Here is a 24,984-nt window from a genome sequence, read left to right as displayed (position 1 = left end):
ACTCTTCCACCAGTGACCAGCTCATAACCAATCTCTCCAAGAGTAGTCTCCAGTACTTCCCAGCTGCTCTCCAGGTGTGATTTCTGAGCAAGGGACCACTGTGGCATGGCACAGCACAGCGGTGAGCCTGCTTGAATGTGTTCATTGTGTGGAGGACATACTTGGACACCAGGAAGTACTGGGATAGCGTTCCCTGCTTAATCTTAAATCTGATATGCGGGGCTACATGATGGTATACCAGTGGCATTCATTATATGTTTATGTGAWCTTTTTCAGATAATAATTCAAAGATGTTTGATGAGCATATTCTCTAGATCACTTCCATAAATATTCCAAAGATGCCTTCTTCATTCTTTTTAACACTATCTTCATCTTCATTCATCATGGTTTAGTATCTGTGAGTTACTTCCTGTGATTTCAATGCAAGACACTTCCTCATCTCTCTGGAGCCACTCTTAATTCTAAGGAAAAACACTAAAATGATGTTTTATCACTTACACCAAAGCCTGAAAGCCAAGAATTTTTAAACTTCATAAAGCTGGGGACACACAATATATGTCTTGGGCACTATGTTGTTAAAAACCTGAAAGGGATTTTTAAGTTGCTATATTTTCTCATTTCCCCATTAAATAGAGAACCTTATCAATCTATCTTGTTTCTCCTAAAAATGCTTGCAGAAGAAACATCAAGAAGGGTCCTTGAAAAGGGATTTGTTCTCAGAATGCTTTTAATTCAGTAGACTTTTTCATTTTTCTTAATATCTTTTTAACTCAAGTGCCTGAGGTTTCTTGCTTTCCTTGAAGATGATCCCGGTTTCCATTCCCTCCCACCCCTAAGCACTCTTCAGCAGGTCAGAATTGAGAACACTTATCTTTTTTGATGGCTTGATTTTTTAAAGTTTGAATTAACTTGTGAAGACTGCACATTTTCTCATCTTTCTATACCAGAAAACAGCCCAGAAGGATTRGTRGGGGACTTCCTTGGAGGACATTTTCGCGGGGAGCACACTCGGAGCAGCTTCTGGATTGCAGACCAAGCCCTCGGAGGGGTCTCTGGCAATCGTTTTCCTGCCTCCTGGGGCAGAGGAGGTAGCTCGGCTCTGCGCGGCCACACTGGGGCAGCCCCGGAGCASCCCCGGCTCGGTGTTCGCGGGCCGGGGCAGCGGCTCTCGGCAGCAGAGGGCAGCAGGCGCCGCCGCCGGGACCTGGTCCGGTGCCAGGCTGTTCGCAGGACGGCTTTCTATTCCCCGCTGCTGCCTCCCTCGCTCCCTCCTCCTCCTCCSTCCCCGCGTCCCGCCCGCCCCCGGCTCCCCCAGCAGCGGCTCCGAGCAGGGACAGGCGCACGGAGATGTGAGTCGGGGCTCCGGGGAGCGGGACGCGCCGGGCGGGGGGCGCTCGGGGGGCTGGACCTTCCAGGGAGGAGACGGGGTCAACGGGGCTAAGCTGCGGCTCGCTGTCCCTCTGTTAAACCGTTACCAGCTCCTAGGAGGGTCCTCCTGGCTGGTGTTTGCCTGAGATCTGGGCAGAGAKCTTGTTTCAGAGGAACTCAAAGGGCAAGAGGGGTGATAAGGGGAGAAACCCGAGTGCCAACTTTCTGAGAGCAGAGACGGAAGCATGACTGGGTGGAGAGCTGCCTGGAGACACCAGGATTGCTCCACAAAAAAAAACCTGAGCTTGAGATCTTCAGATCTTCACCAAAGATCCTAAACTAGCAGTAACCTAAAATGACCCACTAGCCCAGGGCCAAGGGGGACCAAACTTCACCTGGTTCTACAAGAATCAGCCCTACATCTTCTGAGAACATGCAGACYTTACTCAGGGAATTCACCCATGCTCCTTCACACTGCTTCCTGTGTTGATGAATTTCTCTGGCTGGGTCACAGTGCCTTGCTGGAGCCGTGTTAGTACTGGTGTCTTCATTTCAGCTGCTCTCCTTGTCCCTGAGTTGGTCCTGCAACTAGGCCTCCTGTGTTTGCATTCCTTTAGACAGTGCACAAGTCACTTGTGAAGTSTCCCCCGGTTTAGACTGACCTAATTTTGTGCAATGTCATCGTTTATTTGTCATGTTCACAGGCATGTTCCTTGTCTTCCATGGGCCTTCCTCTTTTTTGGAGTGATTGGTTCCAGCCCAGTCCCAAGAAAGTCTCCCCTTTTTGGGGAGATCAGATCCCCTGGTTATCCCAAGCCATATCCCAACAATAACATCACCAGCTGGGACATCCAGGTCCCAAAAGGCTATGTGGTRAAGCTGACCTTCCAATACTTTGACCTGGAGCCATCTCAGTCCTGCTTCTATGACTATGTTAAGGTATGTGCATGGATACCTGGGCCAAGGGGTGCCTGGGGATGGGAATCCAGTGCCACCACATGTAATGTCTCTGCATCCACCAGACCTCCTCTGACGCTTCCCTCAAAGGAAAGGGAAGGGGTTAAAGATAGAAATGGGTGGAGCAAGCACTGGYAGCTCATTGATGGGAAATACCACTGCGTGGAGCAGACTCAATCTGATGAGGCTGCACTGATTTCCTCTTCACTTTTGCAGATCAAAGCAGACAAGAAGGACTTGGGCCGATATTGTGGCCAGCTTGGGTCAACCACAGGCAATCACCCAGGAAGAAAGGAGTTTGTATCTAAAGGGAACAAGATGCACCTAGCATTCCACTCGGATTTCTCCAATGAAGATAAYGGCACAGTGATCCCCTACAAGGGCTTCCTGGCATATTACAGAGCTGTGGGTGAGTAGGAAATACCCTTAGCATGCAGAAGGAAAAGCCTGTGGGGCTCCAAGCAATTTTCCTCCTTGCCAGGCAAATAAAGAGAAGCTTTAATAAGGGATGTGGATATCGAAGTACTTTCAATGTAGAGCAGAGAGGTTTAACGCTCTCCTCCCCTTGTGCCTGCGTTTCCTGTGTCTCCAGATCTGGATGAATGTGACCCTGAAAACGCTGCCGAGAATGACGAAAGGCCWCAGTGCCAGCACTTCTGTCACAACTATGTGGGTGGCTACTTCTGTTCATGCCGGGTTGGCTACCAGCTTCAGAGCGACCACCATTCTTGCAAAGGTAAATAGAAATTTCAAAAGATCAGGGAGTTCCAGTGAAGGAGCCCTTCACCCAGGAAGGGTGGGAGAAGGAAGGGTGATTTAGGACGCAGATGATGGGGCTGAAGAAGGCACAGCCCCACGATGTGACCTCTGCTTTTTTCCTGTTCACCAGTGGAGTGCAGCAGTGAGTTGTTCACAGAAACGTCTGGGTACCTGAGCAGCCCTGAGTACCCCCAGCCCTACCCCGAAAACCTTCGGTGTAACTACAGCATCCGTCTACAAAAGGGTCTGTCTGTCACCCTCAAGTTCTTGGAACCCTTTGAGATTGATGATCAYCAGCAAGTCCACTGTCCTTATGACCAGCTCAAGGTACTGGAGATCAGCAAATTCTCCTCCCAGCCTTGCTGCCAGACCTGTCCCAATCATGGGACACCACCATTCAGATGAGAAATGTGGGATCAGTACAAATGGAATACCCCATTCCATAAAGGGCTGAGTCCCCGTCCCTCCCTCAGTGCACTATCCTGAGGTCAGAAGCTCCRGGTCACAGGCCCTTGTGAGTAGAGAAAAAAACCCTGTCCTTCTTCCACTTTAATTTCCCTTTGATTAAATCTCAGGATTTGAAGGTGCTGACAGCTCTGATTCCCATGGTAAGAGAGAACAGAGCTTGTGGTAGGCTAGTCTGTTCTGATCTGTCAGATCATCAGCAAAGATGGGTCAGACATCCAGCCCCATTCACCATCATAGGCACTCTGGTGAACTTGGTCTGCRTTGAAATACTGAGGCAGAGAGGCAGAGAGTGTGTTTCTACCCCTGTGATACACGTTTTCCTCCTCAGATCCAAGCACGAGGGAGAAAGATTGGTGAATTCTGTGGCAGGGAAACACCTGGCGTCATTGAAACCAAAAGCAATGAGGTGGACATACTGTTCCTTACGGATGAGTCGGGGTTAAGCCRTGGCTGGAAGATCCACTACACCTCAGAGAGTAAGAGATTTCTGCCCCAGAGGTGACTACAGCCTGTTGACGCTGTTTGCTAATCCCAACTGAATTTGTCCCACTCTCCAACAGAAATACGGTGCCCACAGCCCGTCCCACGGGATCAGTTCACCATCATCAGAGACCTGCAGCCTGTGTATCGATTTCAGGACTATATTGTTGTCAGCTGCAAGACTGGGTATAACCTGATGGAGGTGAGATCCCTTCTCCAGTCCCTTCAGCCATATGCTCTCTTCAGGTTGTGTCTTTCACCTTTCAGAAAAACTTCCTTTGGAGATTTCATTCACAGCAACCTCAGTTTCCCCTTTGCTTCTCTCAGCTTTCTTCCAGCACTTTCTCTTTCTTTGCTCTCTTCCTTATGCAGTAACTCTTTCATGAAGCCCTGGTAGAAGATGAGGGACTAAGATCCCAGGAAGTATTCCACGGTGAACAAAAATGCCTCTTTGGAAGTATATGAAATCAGACTCAAGGCAGATATTTCTTGCCTCCCTTGCCATCCTATTGCCAGGGTTGGGTGGCACCTCTGACTTGTCATGGTTTTATAGCTGCTGTCTGCTGGTGTCTTGGCCTGCTCTGAAGATTGTGTAGCCTGGGGCAAATACAGGATACAGGGAAGGCAGGAGGAGACAGCAACTGGAAAAAACTGCAGAGGGGCAAATATTGGACAGCAGTGACAACATGGTCAGATAGAATAATATTTTAATGTGGGGAAGGGAATGAAAGGCTCAGTACAAACAATAGTTGTTTTTCTCTCCCACACAGGGTGACCGAAAGCTGCCATCCTTCACGGCTGTCTGCCAGGCTGATGGCACGTGGCATCAACCCATGCCCCAATGTGAAAGTGAGTGATCTGAGAACGAGATGACATCCCCTGCTGTGGCTTTCCCCCTCCAGGAACAAGGGGAATTCACCCTCCTTGACTCAGTTTGTCCATGCCATAGTCTCACRGATGTGCTGGCTGGAAGGACCTGAGGAGGTCCACTGTTGACTTAYATTCTTCTGCTTGCCAAAATTCGAATTATTTTCTTCCCTTACAGAAATGTGTAAAATATCACTCAAAATTTGCTAYGATGTTGCAACATCTAAAAGCAAAAGACCCCTGTAAGGGATCCATTTTCAGAACAACCTCTCTCTGCCCACTGTCCTAACTGTTCCRTCACATCATGGTCCCAGTGCCTAGACTTGCAGGCAGTCTGTCTTTGATTCATGTCTTCTTTTTTTTTTTTCTTTTGTTGTAGTTGTGAACTGTGGCAGCCCTAAAACCCTGACCAATGGTGTATTCAGCTACATTAACGAATCTGCAAACAACGAGTACCAATCAGTGATCTCATACCAGTGCAATGAGCCCTATTACCACATCGTCACTGGAACTGGCGGAGGTGAGTCTTAATCACACACACACCAAAACTTGTGCCTGGAAAACCCTCTCACGTTGTGCCTGGAAAGCCCAATCAGAATTGTCTTTTCTTCCCAGGCTTAGGGCTCATGCTTTTCTGCTTTGCAGACTCTCCAGTCTTTCCTTGATCCTGCAGCGCATCACTGGAGCCTTGTGGTCTCAGCCTATTCCCACCCTGCTTTATTCCCAGAGTCCATTACATCCCTCTTCCATGYTCCCCTTAACTTTTGCAGAAGGTCTTATTCTCTCCGCTGTAGTCATGGTTCATTCTTTTCTAGTGGATTTCATTCTTTCACTGAAATTTGAGGTATCGYATCTGGGAATCACCAAAATTCAAAAAACTCCCCACATCTGTCCAAGTTACTACAGTTGCAAATAAATAAGCGCACACTCTTCTCCATTGTAATGCTGCATAGCTTTTTGGAATATTGCTGAGCTGCAGAGATATCTAAGAGTTAAAAAACATACTTACAGAAAAATCTATTTTGATGCAGCAGTTCAGAAAAATTAAGTCATTATTCAAAACCATTCACATGCCTCCTTTTTACACCTGAGACATTACTTGATGATGCAGGATCTTTGATTCCAAGAACAGCACAAGGAGTTCATGATTTCCTGGCCTTGGTTGCTTATTTGCCATGCACAAAAGAAAAAAAAAAAAAAAATCAGCTGAATCAGCTTCTGGATACAGTTGCCAGCATGGACACATATTTGAGCTGCTTGCCAGAGAGAGCTGACACATTATTACTAAGGCCAGGAGCAAGCAGCTAAGGAGTTCTTTAAGTTGGCATTAATGTTCAATTTGATTATTCTCACCGCTGAGCTTAACTCCTTCATATAGAATCAAAGCTCAGTCTCATCAGAAAAAAGATCAGGAGCAAGTGAATAWCAGTGCTAGCCAAATTCTGATGGGGAGTCACCATAATTTAGTAAATTTTGAAAGAGAACAGGAAACACTTTTTTAAGGAGTATTTACTTCAAAGCAAAGACAAGTGGTGAAAGAATTATTTTCAGTCACCAGCACAAACTTGCTAAGAAAAGCAAGAGTGTTGGAGGTAGCAGAGTTTGTGTTGAGGTGACATGTGAATTTAGCTGACCTGCAACCTTGGCTCAGAAATAGATACTGAGCACGTACAGTACCTGACTCATCTGGTCCCCATTCCTGGAAAAAAAACACCTTGTCCTACTCTCTGCAAACTACCTACACCAGAAGCTAGAATCTAAAATCCACGCTTTCACCATTTCTTTCCCTTCTTTGGGCTTAATGAGGTCAAACGGTGCTCTGTACATATGTGGACACAGTGAAAACTTCACTCAGACGACCCTTCAGACCTTTCTTCTAAAGGAGCAGTGCCTGAGTTTTACTKCTCCCCTGGAACTGAGGTGCTTCAGGATGCACAGATGGAAACATTCCATACTTTACCACAGGCAGCTTTTCCCTAGAAAGGGTGCTTTGGGATGGAAGAACTGAGGAATCTCTTGAAAATATTCTATTCTATTCTATTCTATTCTATTCTATTCTATTCTATTCTATTCTATTCTATTCTATTCTATTCTATTCTATTCTATTCTATTCTATTCNTATTCTATTCTATTCTATTCTATTCTATTCTATTCTATTCTATTCTATTCTATTCTATTCTATTCTATTCTATTCTATTCTATTCTATTCTATTCCATCCCATTCCATCACATTCCATCCCATTCCATCCCATTCCATCCCATTCCATCCCATCCTATCCCATTCCATTCCATCCATCCCATCCCATCCCATCCCATCCCATCCCATCCCATCCCATCCCATCCCATCCCATCCCATCCCATCCCATCCCATCCCATCCCATTCCATCTCATTCTATTTTCCCACCCCAAGCTAACATGCCTGGGTCTCATTCCCTTCCCTCTCATCTTCCAGACAGATTCACCTGTTCTCCAGAGGGAACCTGGCTGGATCAAGATGGCCAGAAGATGATTCCATCCTGCTTGCCAGGTCAGTAAAAGCTCTGACTTTGTCTGGTATTTTCTGACTCATGCTTACAGTCAGTACAAAAGTGAGACTACATGCAGGGAGAGAGTGAGGATTAAAGTATTGGTGAGGGACAACAAGGAAGACTATCCAGGAAGCCAAAACAATGTAAAATCAAACAGTGATGAGGAAATGGTGAAGAAAGTGATGAGAAAATCAGAATGGTGAGGAAAGAGAGAGAAAAGCCAGTGCAACAGAGGGTGTCATGTTGTTGTGTTTCTCCACAGTGTGTGGGAAGCCAGTCCATCCCATTGTTGAAGTCCAGCGGATCCTGGGTGGCAAATCAGCAGGGAGAGGCAATTTTCCTTGGCAGGCTCTGACTGGCATCAATGGCCGAGGGGGAGGTGCACTCCTGGGCGATCGCTGGATCCTGACYGCTGCCCACACCATCTTCCCCAAAGGAGCAGCACGGAACAATGTGAGCCTGGAGCAGCTGGCAGAGGAGGCTGACGTTTTTCTCGGCCACAATGATGTAGATGAGCTCCACAAGATGGGTAACCACCCTGTACGCAGGATCTTTATCCATCCAGATTACAGCCCTAAAGATGAGCACAACTTCAAYGGGGACATAGCCCTGCTGGAGCTGAAAAACCCAGTAACCCTGGGCCCTACACTGCTGCCCATCTGCCTCCCAGACATTACCAACACCTCCTTCTACGCACACGGGCACGTGGGTTATGTGAGCGGCTTTGGCGTGGATAAAAACCGCATCTCAAACAATCTGAAGTATGTGAGCCTACCAGCAGTTGCTCGAGAGAGGTGTCAGAGCTGGCTGGACAGCAATAAGAAAGGGATCCCTATGGTTTTCACTGAGAACATGTTTTGTGCTGGCTTCCTCGAAGGCAAGCAGGACACCTGCCAGGGGGACAGTGGGAGCGTCTTCACGGTSTTAGACAGGGAAAGTGACCGCTGGGTGGCCACTGGTATCGTTTCTTGGGGAATCGGCTGTGCCACCGGCTATGGCTTCTACACCAAGATCCTCAACTATGTGGAGTGGATCAATGGGATAATAAAGGAGGATAGGCTCTAGATATTGCTGTCCTCCTAACTGAAGCATCACTGATAGCRTTTCCAGACACAGCAAATCATATCCAAAGCTTTTGATGATGTCCCAAAGGTTATTCCAACACGCAAAGCATGTAACCTTCATCACGAGCACTTCTGAAAGCCACCATACTGTGATTGCACCACTTGTGGGATGCCTTTGTGGATGTTCTGCTTCTTCCAAATCTTATTACTGGATAAAGCCTTAATATTATCAGGAAATCTCATGACAGCAAACATGTTATTGTTTGAAATGCTGACGATATCATGAGACTATTGCTGCCTACTTTTGTACTCTATTTTATGGGAAGGCTGTGGGGAAGAAGACTTCCTTGAAGGAAGGGGTAGTTTCTACTGAGTACAGTGTGTGTAWGCCCATTGGCATCGGTGAGATTCTATGAATATTAAAGTACTTGCTGGATAAACCAGGTGTTTTATRGTTTTCTCTCTTTGTTTTTAAAAAYGACTGAATATTCCCCACCACTGGAAGTAATTTATGGACTTTATWTCAGGATTGCTTTACCTACCATTACCGTGTTTCCAATTCTGCAGTGGCCTGTGGCAGCTGCTCATCTGTGCCAAAACTACCATTAGACTACCCAGTCTGAAACCCAGGTGGCTTCAAGGGAGGCAAAAATAGCTTGCCTGAGTGATTCCACGTTAAAAAAAAAAAAACAGGGAAAGCAACAAACAATCTCATGGAAAAAAGAGCCCAGCACCCTTTACTGATGAGAATTTAAGGATGGATTTTTTTAATACTATATGAAATAAAGCTTTAACTGCAGGATAGCAGCTCTAAAATGATGCTGACTCAGAAAAGGTGACCTCTCTTGTGTTGTGGATATTCTCTGGAGTTGTCTTCTTAACTCGTTTTTCTATTGCAGATAACCTACTGTATTGTTATAAGTCACTGAGAGAAACAAGATATAAAATCCTAGATCAACAATCMAATAGCCTTTCGTTTGTTACACAAAACTGAAGCTGCTTGAGCTGAGCTCAGGATTCCACATGAAATCTCCCAAGAGCTGTACACATCCTCCTCACCATTTCCTAAACTCTCAGGAAAACTCAGGCTAGAAAAAGATGCCTCTGTCCAATCAACTGCCAGCAGTGGGGCTAACTTCAGAGCTTCAGGGCCTGCCTGGGAAAATTATCAAGAGATCTAGGGTCAGAGATTCCCCAGTCTGTTGTGGCACTTGTTCCAGTGCTGACCCACATCCTGAAAAAGCCCAACTGGAAGTTTAGGTATCTGAATACAGCAGTTAGATTCCCCTCTTAGCTTTCTCCTTTTCAAGATGAACAATCTCAGTCTTTCAGTGTATGCCATCTGTACCAGTTCCCTGATCATCTCAGTGGAAGGGTGTCTGTGAGTGATATACGACCTTCTGGAGCAGAAAATRCCCCCAACATCTGTCAGATAATATTCCTTCACTAAATCAAGATAAGCTAGTGTTTTGGAAGAAAAATCAAGCTTTATTTCTTACCTAACACAATAAAATTTGAAAAAAAATAAAGCGTGAGGACAGGTGAATGGAATGATTTTGAAGATGTCTGCTCTGTTCAGCTTAATTCAGAAATCCAAAGTCTTCATTGCTGGTAATGGTTGCTCAGTGAGATGGAACCATCTCAGAATAAGTTCATAAAGACTCTTAGGCAGAGAGGTGAGGTACTACAAGTTACAGCTTGATGAAAGCTGCAGCTTAGTGGATCAGGATATGACCAGACACTTGATTTAGGGAGTTTCAAGAACTCAGTCTATACTGAGAAGAAGAAAGGCAACACAGACACAAGAGCACATTGCACGAAAGGCAGTTTGGACATTCTTTAATGCTGTTAGATATTCTGAACAGTACAGGAAATACATAAACCAGAAACCAGGCTCTGAACCTTCCCTGGAAACCAACTATTCATCTCTCTTGTCTTCATTGAAACCTCCTTGTCAGGTTTCAATGGGGCATGGCTAGGTCTTCTCCAAATGGGAAAAAATAGGATAGAAGGAAATGAAAGGAAGCAGAAGGAGTCTCTTTATTCAGAATAATGACTTCCTTTTACACTGCTATGAGTGGGAGAAAGAGAATTTCCCTTCCCAGATGTAATGACAATAGGAGAAAGAGATCCATACCCCTGACTCTCCACTCAGTGTAGACACAATGAGTTATACTTTGTTTTGTATTATATAAAAATATTACATATTGCCCATTATATGCACAGAGTGAACAGGGTCACAGCCAGCCCAAACATGCAGGTACCACATTTGGAAAGGGTGATTGTGCTGCAAGGAGAAACAGCTATTTCTGCCAAACTTCCTCATCCTCGTGCTTGCTCATGGTCTGTCTAATCCAGTCCAAGTAGCGCACCACCTTGGTGTAAAGACCAAAGGTACCGCATTTTGGCCCCCAGGAGACCAGCCCTGCGACATAGTATYGGGTGGCATTCAGGGGATCCGGGATGGCATAGGCTCCACCACTGTCCCCCTCACAGCTGTCCTTGCCACCACCAGCACAGATCATATTGTCGGTGAATATGTAAACGATGGAGTCGTCAGAGCCCTCTGGTTTCACAGACCGGCACTTGTCCATGTTCACCACTGGAATCTGGACCTTCCAAAGAAAAGCAGGGAGTCTTCCTACCTCTCTCCGGCCCCAGCCAGCAATGTAGCCCAGAGTCCCTTCTTCCAGCTCRTATTCAGGTGATTTACCAGGAAGACAGATGGGTGAGATGTTTGGACCAATCTTCACAGGTTCCCTCAGCTTCAGCAGTGCAATATCATTATCAAAATCGATCCTGGTTTCTGTGGGCTCCTCCTTCCAATCAGGATGGATGAATGTAGCTTCTGGGACCAGCTTTTCAGCATCCCATCTCAGAGAGTCTCTACGAACGTCGATTACCCCAGCGTACATGGTGGGGTTTTCATACCCCTCYAGCACATGAGCCGCAGTCATCACCCATCTGTCAGAGATGAGCACACCACTTGCTCTGGGGTCATTGAAATACACCTGCCAGGGAAAGTTGCCCAATTCTGCACGGGTGCCTCCAAAAATCCTTCCTGTGTCCTGGATGGGATTACTAGGCACCCCACAGACTAGAAAAACAAGAAAAAAATGATGAACCAGATAGGAGAATTAGCATTTACATACAAGGGGTTCTTTGGTACTGCTAAAAAGCCCATAAGCCCATAGACCCTATAGACCCCTCCTTCCTGTGTCCTCTAAATATTTTTTGAATCCAAGTAGCCATGTTTATATTCTATGCCACAGATCTTGCAAATAGTATTTACAGAAAAATCAAAGAAAATTTTAGCAAAACTACAATCAACACCCAATTTAGACTGAAATTCTTCATTCTCGAATTCAATTTTCTGGAAAGCAGTTCTCATCCTGACAGTGTTAGGTATGTCAAAGCTCACAATTTAATTGCCTTTTAGCTGGCATTTTCCTTTGCTGAATTATGTTCTTTAGATGAAGGGGTTGTCTTTGAAAAAATACTTGTTTGAGTTCTTAGAAATATGACACTGCTCTTTAAATTTTAATTTTTTTTTTTTTGTGAACTCCTGCTAGTCTCAGGTTAAGAGTTCAGGTTTGTCACTGATTTTTTACCATTTTTTCCTCTTCATTCTATTAGTATGTAAAATCTTAAGCAGTGGGGGATCTTATCTGTGAGTCTTACAGGTGCAGAAATGCTCCAGGCTTTTTGAGCAAGATGTTCAGTAACATTTTGCAGAATGTTAATGCGAAAGACATAAACAAGGCTGGTCATTCTGACATCAGTAGGAACTTGATTTCTTACCACAYTGCCTTGTTTACATTGAATCCTTAGTCAAATAATCAGAGATGACGGAATTATAGCCAGTGGGTAGCTTCCTATTTGCATGTAGCGAGGTTTATTAAAGAATTTCACACTATGATAGGAAGATTTAGACTGGAAGATAGTGCTTAGTGCCTCTAGTTCAACCTGTTCCTCTCTAACTGCCCTCCCCACTGCCCTCCTAACTCCAAAGCCAGGTTACTTAGGGGCTTTGACAGATAACTTCTGCTCATCTCCCAGGRTGGTGATTATGCAGCCCCTCTGGACAGCAGCTCCAGTGCTCTGGAGGAGCATTTTTCCTTAAACACAATCAGAATTTCSTTTGTTGCAACTTGAGCCTGTCATCGCCTTTTATTGCTGTGTCCCACTGAGAAGAGTCCGGCTTTATTTTATTTGTAGCCTCCTCTTGGGTAGCAAATTCCCTGAGCTCTTACAATTTGCCTTTTTCACTGTGTCTTGTATAGTCCAAGTCACTTTTTGAGCTGGCCCACAAGGGAGTTGAATCTCCTCCACCTGGGTCTTGTACTTTGCCAATGAGGATTTGAGGGTCTGAAGCAGTGAACAGGCATCATGTACAGCTAGACCAAGTCATTCTGCCTTCTTTAAGGGGATGAACTGAACAGTGTGCAGAATACATAGGTTTTAAAATTCTCTTTATCAGCTGAAAGTTAGGGGGAAAAACAARCAGAGGTGGAAGAAGCAGTGTTCTTCATATGCTGCATGAACATACACACAGTTTTGGGTAGTACCTGGGACACATTTTGGTAGCTTTGTTCCCATSTCTTTGTTGATCCATTCTCCACTGGCTGAGCAATGATACACCACTTGAAAAACATGGGGCAAAAAAAAAGAGTTCCATAAGGATCCAAGCAAGATGAACACAGGGTAAGTGGCATTACTGTATAGGATGTATAAACCTTCTCATTTCCAAAGCATACACAGCTTGGTGAACATTGCTGTTATGTCACTTCCAGGGTGCCTCTACCCCTTTTCCAAAGAAACCTCACCTAATAGATTTCTTGAGTCCTTTACTTTTCCACCAGAGCTCTGTGCTACRTGTGACAAAAGCCATCATGGTGCACTCACAAGGCAAATGCAGAGAGGACTTGTGAATGCATTTAAGGTCAACAGCCCGAGCACAGGCATCGTTAGAGTGTATTAAACACAGAGACAACACAAAACTGCTGCCTGCAACCCCACACCAGCCTTGACCTGATGGGATAAAATCCCAGCCCCATGAAGGTGCCAGAACCATTTCCTAGGCCTTTAACCAGAGGAATATGATGGTGTGGCAGAGGCAATGCTCACCATCCCCTGTGTTTTCCAGGGTGTAGTAGGGTGCCTCACACTGGTACCGGACAGCAGCTGTGTACAGAGGCTCGTGGAGTGTGGAAACGTAGGAGGCTTGGGCATTGTCCACAGGAGGGGGATCACCACAGTTCACAGCTGTAGAGAAGAAACAAAAAGGATCAAATATAATCCGAGGGGCACCCTCACTCAACAATATGGTTTTTCTGTATGACAGAGAACCACTCAGCTTCTCTGACCCCTGTGCAGTCATGTGGGCTCACTTTCYCTGTCCCTTCAGCATGCTCGCATCCCAGTCTTTCAGCATTCCCTAATATGGAGATATAGTGGATCTAGAGCCTAAACACTCCATTCCAGTTCCCTTCCCACAACACATACACGGGTCACTTACGAACACAGCTCAAATGGGAGTTGCTCCATTCACCATTTTCCTGACAGCCKGAGAGAAAACTTCTGATGCTATCTCGTTCCTAGGAAAAAGAACACATGATCCGTGTTGAGTCTCTGGACATGAAATGCATCTGACACAGGTGCTCCAGTGGAGGGGTCTCAAAATACTGCACTGGCTGGAAGAGGTGTCCTCTTACTACTACTGTGTAAAAAAAAACTTTGAGTCTCCAAAGGTACTCAGGACACCTGATGGGAATGGCCTCAAGATGTTGCTGAGTAGGACAGAGGGGACATATGAATTTTTTATTTAACTTACCCTCACAATTTCATAGCCTTCCACACAGGTCACACTCACAACGTCCTTTAAGATGTACTTGTCCTTCTTYGGTTCAAGAACAGAGTTGGGGATGACACTCATGGGACAGGTTATAGCTTTCAAAAGATAGGCAGAAATCAGTGATTAACTTGTTCAAGGTTTACTCTCCTTCSAGCTCCCAACTTCTTTCTCCCAAGTGATTTTTCCCCCTACTAAGCAGTCATCCTCCTTTTACTCCATACCAGCAGCTGTGAGCCTGTCAGCATGCTGTCATGCCATGAATGTGACCTGGGACAAGCCCTGTCCCTAACTCAGCAGCAGAGGGAACTCATTCCTGAGTGTTTACTCACGATCCCCATAGTAGCGTATTTTCCAGCCTTTGTGTTGCATGCCATGGTCTGTCTGGAAGGTTATGTCAAGAATGTTGCTCCTAGTTCTGATTTCAGGAGGACCTGGGAATTGGCTACCACAATAAGGACCAAAACGCTGCTTTCCAGAGACAATCTGGGAAAATACCAAACAGGAATAAATGAGAAATACCAAATGTATGGAGAGAGATATTCAAGTACACACTCAGTATGTACATATTCAAATGCATTCCCACAAACTCCAAAAGGCAACATAATTGAAAAGAAAGTTAAGCAGCCCCAGAGTCTTCAGAATATGAGGAATTTGATGGGAGATTCAGAGCACCCTGAGCTGCACACCTACTGTTAAACTGTCGTGGCAGGTCCCGTTGGGGTCGGCCGGTTCCACGTCGAAGTCCCCACTGCGTATGGTCAGCACCACGAAGTAGCCTGRGCTCAGAGACACTCGGTAGTCACACCTGGAGTTCTCTGGGTACTGGTTGGGATAGTTGGGGCTGGCAATCTCCCCTGTGGGCTCAGTGAAGACATTTCCACTGCAGTTCACTAGGATTAAGGAACAGGAGTAGGATTCAGAAAGGAAATGGTCCATGTGTGCCCCTGACAAGCTCACCCTCTTCCAGCCCATCTCCAGTCAGCCCAGCTACCTACAATAACCGTGTCCAAGAAATGCATCTTGTCAAGAAACTGAAGCCAGGGCCACTTTCTACACAGTAGCCAGGGTCTTCAACTCCTTTTTACCCTCCACCTGCAGTTTAGGCTCCCTTTCATCATGCTCAGGTCCTCACATTATACTCCTTTCAACATGTGCCATTTGTGACRTTGCAACTTTTTGATTCAAGCCAAGCAGGCCCTTGGCCACTTTTGTGTCTTTATGGAACTGCCCTGTATTGTCAGAGATTTAAAGATTCACAGATAGCAGTATGCTAAGAAGGGTGTCTATAACAGTCTTTAAAGAATGTCATTTAGTAGTTTCTTAAGTCTCTTGATACAAAAATAAAAACAAGATTGTTAAGAATATGTTAATAGAAATCCCCCAAATCACAGTCTACTGCAGTTCAGATTTTCATTGGGATGGAGTCCTTTTCCCCCAAAATATACTTGTTAAAAATGGCTGAGAAGGTTGTTAGAGGAAGTCTTCCAAATACAATATCCCACTTGGCCTAAATTAACTCTTGCTRTCGACCACAGCTCACACACATCTCTTACCTCCACAAGTTTTGTTATCTTCATAGAGGAAATAATCTGGTGGACAGCTACAGAAGTAACCTCCAATATAATTATTGCAGTAATGACTGCAAGGTTCGTCCACAAAATCCATGCACTCATCCACGTCTGCAAGTGTGAAAAGATGAATCAGCCAGAATAAGGAGAGGGCCCTGAAGGCAGGAGACAGTAAAGCAAACACTAGTGGACAGCAAGAAAAATGTATCTTTAAGGCAGTATTTATACTGGCCATACTGGAATGCACTTTTGTCTGCTGGGATCTCTTTAAATGAGGCATCTCTGTAAGAAAAACCCTCCTGTCAGCTTTCCTCCCAGTCTGAACASTACAGAGATTCAGAGGAGGCTGTTTTAACCTTACCCACGGCAGTGTAGTAGGCTGCAAAACCAGTGAAACGCTCCTCATTGGAAAAGTCTGATTGGAAGGTCACAGTGAGGGTGTTGTAAGGGACAAAAAATTCCTCCACAACCCAGGAGCCAGGGKCTCGAGGTTTCTTCTTCCCACAAAGCACACCTTCAACATAGCCACGAGACAGGATCTGCAGAAAATTCAGTCACCTCACCTCACTGCTTCAACATGTGGAATTAACAACACTTGAGTCGTTCAGCTTACAGRTGCTAAGGTGCAGCTGAATGGAGCCCCTAAACAACCAGTTTAATGATATTTGGGAGACACTTGTCGACTGCTCCTCCTACTGACTTACTTAATTTCTCAGATACAAATTAATCCAGACAGTTTGCTGTTAGTATCCTTTCTTCAGGCCCACTTGTACAAAAAGAACAACATGGTAATCCAAAGCAGAAAAAATCAACCACTCAGAGCAGCCTAAAGAACTCATCAATGTTGCAAAAGGACATATATTTATTACAGAGCACACCCATCCTTCTTGGGTCCTCCTCAAAGGTCCTCCTTTGCCCTCCTCTCCTTGGTCCTCCTCAAAGGTGTCCTGGTGCTGCACTTCCCCTTACTGCCCCTTTTCCCACAGAGCTATGGCAGGATAGGATGGTCTTGTTTCTGTCTGTKTCTGTGGAAGTGTTTGATCTTTTGTGCCTTGTGGGACAACGCGGAGCAGAGCTAGTTTTGAGAAATCTGTGGTGCATAGATCATAAAAAACTGTGGTGCAAGGGACCACAGAATTTTATCTGTATAGCCATTATCCCTTATAACCATTATCCCTACATAGATGAATTGGTTTCAGCCTCCACCCTTTCCAATCAAATTCTGATTGCAATAAATCACCTATGTCCACTCACGGATTAATTATGAATATTTTCAAGCATAGATAGCCATTGCCCTAAGAAAATGGTCTTTTTACCTCTGCACTTCACTGGGTAGGAGTATGCTTTGCAATGGGGAGGTGTCAGTGATGGTTAAGAAGGCTTTTCCTAAGAATMTGGGAGAAACATGGGATGGGGAGCATAAATGGGATGCTCAGATGGCATACAGCCCTGGTTATAAAGCAAACTCAAACTGATTTCATGACTKCCAGTGGAGATGCACTCAGTCATTTGGACTTCCTGGAGCTCAGAACAGGAAGGCTGTGCCTAATTCCTCTCCCAGCCCTGAGCTTTGTGCACAGCTTTGCTGTTCTGTGCTCTAACCTGCCTTCCTGACTTTTTCTYACTCGAGGTCATGGTCAGTACCTTCACAAAGTCATATTCACAGCCCTGYGATGCTTCAAGATCCAGATGTGTGAAATAAAGGTGAATGCCATATCCTGAAGGGACCTGGATCTCCCAAGATTGGTTCACATCATTGGGATACCCCTGGGGATAATTGGGTGACAAGATCTCTCCATACATGGAGGCCGCATCAGCCCAGACAGGGAGACAGAAGAAAATCAGGGACCTGAGAGTAGAGAAGAGAGGAGAAGATGATRTTGCAGAATTGCTCTCAGTCTGCACAGTTGCACAGCTCCCAGTGAACAAACCAGACTTTGGCTGCACACAGCCTGCAGCACAGCACTCCTGGCTCTGGAGTTTTAATGACCATTGCTGTGGCTGTGTGGAGCTTCTCTTTCCCTGTAGCTTTTCACACAACCTCAGTTGTGCTCTTTGCTTCTCTCAACCCCCGTAAGTGCTGGTAAAGCTGCAGGAGCTGAACACAAGGGTTGTAAGTGCTCTTCCCTACTCCTCACCCTGTTCTGGAGGTAGCCTGGTCTACAGATACATTCAGATTTGAAAATCAGTACAGTATCACAGGCAAAATACGTGGTTTATAAAATGCAATTACTAATAAACCTTGAGATTTAATAACTCACCACATCTGGAAAAAGCACTTCTTTCTTTCTGAAAACCTTCAGGAACTGGACTTTGGAGTTACGATCTGGGATAAAAACCGGTGTGATTGGTTAATGTWGCCTGTGCTTCTGCTAAGCAGGTCAAAGACCCTAAAACCCCAGCCTGTGAGGACTAGGTCAAGGTTTTGACTGAAAAGCAAGTTTATATCTCTGCCTCTTCCTGCACAGAGCAAACCCAAGAAGGGAGGCTAAGATCCGTGCAGACAAAATCTCTGTCGTGGTACTCACCAGTACCCRTGCTCTTCTCTTATGAGCATCAGTGAATCCAGACCACAGCAAATTAAGACAGAGAACACGTCCCCCACAGGTRCCCAACCCATTCTTCCCAGCACCTCAAAAATCATGCGAAGACCCTGGAGCTGGGGAGCATCTTGTCCTGACTCTTCTAGCTGTCAGACGCTGGGGAATATTCTGCYTTCTCAGTCCTAATGCCTGCAATATTTACCTTMTCTCCATAGTTCACGTCTGGTTTCCTTCTCTCTTCCTTTCTCTTYTTTTCTCTCTTTTTTCTTCCTGTTCACACCCTCCTGCAAACGCACCCAGAGCTGAGGTCTGGGGAAAGGAGCTCTAATTCGCAATATCGCAGCACCCTCTATCTGTGGGATGCAGCTTCCCAGCCTTCCTGATAGCGTGAGATGCTGGCTTTGAAAGCCCTCGGCAGGAAGGGGAATTCCCAGAAAGTTGCACAATTCTGTTGGCTGAAGTTGCCGTGGGGAGCGCACCGGTCTGGTTGCGTTTTCGGGAAATCAGATGACTTTGGGGAAAAGGGAGGGGAACAGAGTTTTCGGCTGTCTTCTCTATCCTCCTCTTCTTTCCCCTCCCTTTTAAAAACTGTGAACAACATCCAAAGGATGGAGAAAAGGGAGAGTCCAATGCTTCTGCATAGAGAAACCTGCTAGAACATCGTGTCCAGAGATCACTTTGGTGGAGTTCAGTCTCACTGCAACCTGATGGCCGAAGGGCTGCTRCTGCTGCTCCTCATCAGGTGCTTCAGGGACCCTTTTTAAGGGGAAAAAGAAAAGAAAAAAATAGTGGCCTATTCAATGTGGTGTTTCTCTGAGGCTGTTATCAGCAGGAGTAGGAGTACATGGTTTTGCTGTGTTTGATAAGGGGACGTTTAGCACTAGGAACACTTAACACCTTTTTATTTTACCAAGAGAGTTTCATGTAAGAGCATGTTCCTCATGTTTATGTTCATTAGACTTAGCCCAGGGGCAAGTTAGGTCTAATACCCTTACAGAAAGGAGTTTAAAGATTTTCTCCAGGTAGGACCCTTAACCCAGCCAGTGCCCACAAGCCATGACCAAACACAAGCTGAAATGTCTGTCATGAACACTCTGGAAACCCTGTCCTCCTCACAAACCAGCTGCACTGGGACCAGACTATAAATGAAAATACAAAACTCCATTACAACCTCTACCCTTTACAGTCAGCACAGCACACTCCAGAGCTTGTTTTAGACAGGAGAAAAAATGCTTCAAGTTTGAACAGGCCATAGACAAAGTGCATTAGCAAAGCTTATCTGAAAGAATTCTTTATATTGTCAAGGGAGAGAAACACCTCCAGATGAATCATAACTGACTTCACTGTAGTCAGGATAAAGGCTTTGCTTGAAGAACATGCCTAGTCTGTTTTCTTTGTCAAAATGAGAATGGAAAGAGAAAGAAAACAGAATGTCATCTCACTTCTGATGTCTCTTGGAAGCACAGCTTGATGTTTTGAACTGGAATTTTAAGAACCRGGAAAACAGTGATGAAAGATACACAAAAAATCACAGGGAGATGTTTTCTCCTCTGAGTTGTGTGAAGTGAAAACGTTGTCAGTGACTCTTCAAGACACAATCATATTTTAAAATGGGCATGGTGGAAATCAAATGAGTGTGAACTGTTATATGCATGTCCTTTTATTACAAGGGAATTCTATGTTTTCATATAAACCTGACTCTACTCGTTTATAGCAGGGGTAGATGAATATGTGCATGAATATTAATAATTCTTTAGAAATTAATTCAGAAATATTTATTATTTATCCATTAATTTCTATAAACTAAGAAAAATATTGCTGAAAATATTTAAATAAATAAGTAGCTGCATTTTATCTGGTCACATACTGTATAATGATAAYTGTTTATGCAAAAGACTGGTAATACTGGTATATATTTACRCTGAATACATACACAGCATTTGATTGCATTTTCTTAAATCTSTATTGCTTTTGCAACTCATAGGATGAAATGGCCAGGTAGTATATTTCACAATTCACTGCAACTAYGCCAGATAACAATTTAAGAGGCAAAATCATGTCATTAAGGTTARTAAGTGATAGCATTAAATTTACCCRTGCAATATAATTCTGCTCARAGGCACACGCATTTTCTTAAATTCCTTAATTATGTGACCACATACTACTTTTCCCGAATTGCATAAGACAACTCTTTTCTTAAAATGACTCAGAGTTGCGTAGCTGTAAACTTTCTGCCAGATGTTATGAAGCACATGAAGTAGTGTTCCAGGTTTCATAAAATTACCACTTAAAACAGGCTTGACTGACTTGTCTTCCCCCAGGAAGTTGGGGGAAAAAAGCTTTTCCCAAGTTCTTAAGAAAAGCCACAGACATCCCCATCTGGGAACACTGAGTCAACGCATTAAAAAAGGGCATAAACATCAAAAGAGAAGACAACATTAACTTAGTAACTCGAGGGAATATAAGTAGCAGGGAATCAAGGATACAAAATAAGAAGCAAAATATCCTAAATGTASCAAGACCCTGGCAGTAATTTGCCTGTTTCCCATTCTGCCAAAAGAGGGTTCAGTGGGTTTCCTGCACACTGCACATCCCACCTCCCTCTTGTGATCCAGRCCAGTTTTGCTGCCAATCATTAAAYTGGGAGCCTTTGACAAACCCCAGGAAAACCTGGCAGTGCAGGTGTGTTCTGGCTCAGAACCATTCAATATAACTCGCTGATTTCCACCTCTGCAAACTCTACCAAGGGGATTTTCACCAGAGTCTGTTCACCTCTTACTCTCTCATTCAATGAGTCTCAATGCAAAGTTTCCACCATCTCGCAGTAAAACCTGGGTCTAGGGAATACTCTGCTCAGTGCAATGTACCACTGAAATGCCTGCTGCCTTCTGACTTCATTCCCCTAGTCCCTGGGGTGTTTCATCCATTACAGTAAAATACTCYTAAATACTTGGGCTTACTTTCACTGAATTATGGAATGGTTTGGGTTRGAAGGAACCTTAAAGGTCGTCTAGTTCTGACCTCCTTGCCACGGGCAGAGACATCTCCCATTGGACCATGGGGGCTCAGRGCCATCCAACCTGGCCTTGAACTTTTCCAAGGATGGGGCATGCACAGCTTCTCTGGACAACCTGTTCCAGTGTCTCATCACTCACACTGTAAACAATTTTTCCCTAGTATCCATTCTAAATCTGCTTTTCTTCAGGTTAAGGCCATGCCACCTTGTCCTGGCAYTACTTGCCCTTGTAAGACATCCCTCTCGAGCTCTCTTGCAGCCCCTTTAGGCACTGRAAGGTGYCTTCTCTTCTCCATACCGGGCAACCCTAATTCTCTCAGCCTCTAAACCACTTGACTGTAAACTGCCGTAGCCACATCCCCGCGGCAGAAGGGCCCGCCGGTTCTCCCGGATGAAGTCGCGGGGCAGAACCGGCTCGCCGGTCCCGGCAGCACCGAGAGGCGGCAGCAGAGACCGGCGAGCCCCGTGGAGTCCCGTTCGGGAGTGCCCGCTCGGTCCCAGAATGGATGTCGGGGGGTGATTTCCCTGACCCGCCGTGGGTGACACGTTCCGGTCCCGGCACGGAGCGTCCGAGCGCACCCGCMGCCACCGGGGCCACGAGCTGCAGCTTCCCCTCTCCGCGGAGCACGAGTGGGGAACGGAGCCGTCGGTGCCTGAGAAACGGCGCCTGACATCGCACAGGACAAGAGGAGACAGCCTCAACCTGCCAAGGATTAGGTTGGATTTAGGARAAAAGTCTTCTCCGAAAGAGTGGCTGAGCATTGGAACAGGCTGCCCAGGGAAATGGTGGGATCACCACCCCTGGATATGTTCAGTGTTAGGGTCATGGTTTGGCGTGGACTTGGCAGTGCTGAGTTAATGTTTGGACTCCATTATCTCAGAGGCTTTTYCCAGCCTTGATTCTATGGTTTATTAGTGCAATAATCTTCGCACTCAAAAGGTGACATGATTTCAAGCATACTTAGCTGTTGGGCCCACACAGATACCCACCTTTGATACCCACCAAATCAAGAGCTTCTCTGTCTCTCTGGTTTTTCATTCACCCATTCCTGGCTTTTTTCCCCACTAGATCCAAGGTCACCCATTCATTCATCCTTCTAATGAAAACTTRTTTTCATATCTTTCCCTGTGTGTTATTCCAAACAGTTTCCTGTCTCCCTCTCCACTCCATCTCTTGCTAATGGTTATGAAATCAYGGTATAGCGAAAGGACAGTAAATAAAGATTTTTGGCTACACCCCCTCCTCTCAAACATTACACCGCCCTGATTATTAAAATAATGACACTACTGAAAAATCGTGGTACACTCATCATGATCTGAATTTCAAAACCTGCTCACAGAGCWACTGTGGTCTGACTCCAAGTGGCTATCTATCATTTAATCTAAACAGGTCAAATATAGCAACATTTCGAGCAACTGGAAACAATCTTGCAATGGAAACTGTTAGGCAATCTCCGGAACAGATGCCGCTTCTAAAACCCCTCTCTGACAACAGCAAATTACAGAATTAAACKGATCATTTCTTATCAAACATGACTTGAGGAGGGACAGACAGTCATCMTGCTCATGTAGAACTCATTTACTTAGGAAAGTGGCCTAAACACCAAAACCACACAACTGAACATGGAAATGAGAGACAGGTATTCTGTGGAAAGCCAGTCCTTGGACTTTGCAAAAAAATTGGCAGATTAGTCCACTAGTTAGGGTGGACAAATGCAGAACCCTGTTTGTTAGGTCTAACCTGATGGAGTCAACTGTCCAGGGGAGTTTTTAAGCCCTTGTTATACATCTTAACCTGCCACTCTGCACCTTACGCTGTCTCCAGGGAATTTCTGGAGAAGACCAGGGCTTCCCCTTCTTCACACACTTTTTTACTCCCCAGAGCAAGAGAGGTGTGGACCAAATGGAAAGATCCTGGTGGATACGTGACTAGAGCTTCGATACTGAGGAATYGGGATTTGTTTAGCCTGGAAAAGAAAAGGGCAAGGAAAGGCAAGGTCTTTAGCCTGTTCTCCAAAGTAAATGAGGTCTATGTGGCCATGCTGCCCATCAGTCCCTCTCCCAGTCAAAAYTGACAAGAAATGGTGCTGGTGCTGCTACTAAAAAGGTGGTGATAAGGAGGATGGACCAGGATAAAGAGTATGATTCAGCACTGGTTCAGGAGCCYGGGAAGGCTGGGAGCTCTCCACACATGAAAATGTACAGCAATTGCCCAGGCAATGCCCTGAGAAAATGGTGCCAGGTTTGAGTCCTGCTTGTCAGCTGCAGTTTGGATCAGAGAACTCCAGATGTCCCTCCTTATGTCAACCTTTGTATGAGTCTGTGTTTGCCTTTTCAGTGAAGTTTGTCCAATGAAATGACCCAGCAGARAAATGGTAACTCAAAGGAAGAAGATCACATCCATTACACTTGAAACTTCAGCTGAGAACTTGGGGTGCACTCATGGACAGCTGCAGGAGGGACACTCGAAAGAGAAGGCTACCTAGCAGATGAGTTGTGAAGATTCTGTGTGGGCCCAACAGCTAAGTGAGTAGAGAGCCACARAATCCCAGAATTGTTAGGGTTGGAAGGGACCTCTGGTCATCCAGACCAATTTCCCTGCCAAGAAGGGTCACCTGGAGCAGGTGACACAGGAATGCATCCACACRGGTTTTGAATCCCTCCAGAGAGGGAGACTCCACAAACTCCCTGGACAGCCTGTTCCAGTGCGYTGTCATCCACAATGTAAAGAAATTCTTCCCTGTGCAGGTGGAATATCTGGTGCTTTAGTATGTGGCCACTGCTTCTCTCCCCCTTGCTGGGCACTGGTACAGCGCCTGCCCCTGTGGCCTGCTGAGCACGGGGCAAAGGACAGGGGCTGCCCTTAATGCTGGTGTGGGGAGTAGATCCCTCTGAGCCACGCACCAGGGTTCTGTCCTCTAGGAGCCACTGGGGCACTGGCACCTGCAGTGCTGGGATAGCTCAAGCAGCGCCCTGAGYTGAAGCTGAGGCCGAGGCTGCGGCCAAGACCAGGGATAGGGATGGGGCTGTGGCCGAGGTCACGACTGAGGCCAAAGCCACGGCCAGTGTCCAGGACCCAGAGCCAGAGCCAGAAAGCAGCCCTAGACCTAGACTCGGCCCTAGACTCAGCCCTAGACCTAGACTCGGCCCTAGACTCAGCCCTAGACCTAGACTCAGCCCTGGCCCGGCCCAGACCCTGCCCGAGGCCCCGAGCTCGGCCCAGGCGCCGCCCGCGCTCCCGCCCTCCGCGCGCGCCTCGTGTCCGCGAATAACCCCCGTCCCGCCCCGCCGCTCTCCTGTCCCGCCGCAGCCAATCAGGAGCCGCGCTCCGCCCCGCCCTCCCGGGCCCGCCCCCAGCGGGGCCCTGGCCCCGCCCCCCGCGGCCGTTCCGCCAATCACCGGCCGGCGGGGCCGGCCCGCGTCACCGCCCACTCGCGGGTAACCTTTGCCTTAGTGCGCGCAGGGCCCTGCCCCGCTGCCACCGCTGGCCAATCGCAGGCGCCGCGGGGCGG

The 24,984-nt window shown here is 46.2% G+C and overlaps 2 protein-coding genes across 2 annotated transcripts; one reads left to right on the top strand and one right to left on the bottom strand.

The window, feature by feature from the left end:
* Positions 1–1,098: 1,098 nt before the first annotated feature.
* C1R (complement C1r) lies at positions 1,099–8,955 on the top strand. Its single transcript, XM_057368279.1, has 11 exons — positions 1,099–1,349; positions 2,073–2,307; positions 2,542–2,734; positions 2,918–3,061; positions 3,215–3,411; positions 3,881–4,028; positions 4,113–4,234; positions 4,803–4,881; positions 5,279–5,419; positions 7,352–7,426; positions 7,690–8,955. Coding segments are annotated over exons 1-11 (2,139 nt in total). The 5' UTR covers positions 1,099–1,347; the 3' UTR covers positions 8,493–8,955.
* Positions 8,956–10,065: 1,110 nt separating this feature from the next.
* On the bottom strand, positions 10,066–18,324 carry C1S (complement C1s). Its single transcript, XM_057368257.1, has 11 exons — positions 18,175–18,324; positions 17,558–17,762; positions 16,275–16,452; positions 15,899–16,024; positions 15,036–15,235; positions 14,675–14,828; positions 14,325–14,440; positions 14,010–14,088; positions 13,619–13,756; positions 13,060–13,134; positions 10,066–11,588 (listed from the first exon to the last, which is right to left on the bottom strand). The coding sequence occupies exons 1-11, from the start codon at positions 18,177–18,179 to the stop codon at positions 10,795–10,797; spliced, it is 2,070 nt and encodes a 689-aa protein (XP_057224240.1). The 5' UTR covers positions 18,180–18,324; the 3' UTR covers positions 10,066–10,794.
* Positions 18,325–24,984: the final 6,660 nt, after the last annotated feature.

The sequence above is a fragment of the Malurus melanocephalus genome, unplaced genomic scaffold (genome assembly GCF_030028575.1).
Source record: "Malurus melanocephalus ecotype Western Australia unplaced genomic scaffold, MMel_1.1 scaffold_89, whole genome shotgun sequence".
Lineage (NCBI taxonomy): Eukaryota > Metazoa > Chordata > Aves > Passeriformes > Maluridae > Malurus > Malurus melanocephalus.
The sequence above is the reverse complement of the archived record's forward strand: the minus strand, read 5'-3'. Positions and strand labels throughout refer to the sequence as shown.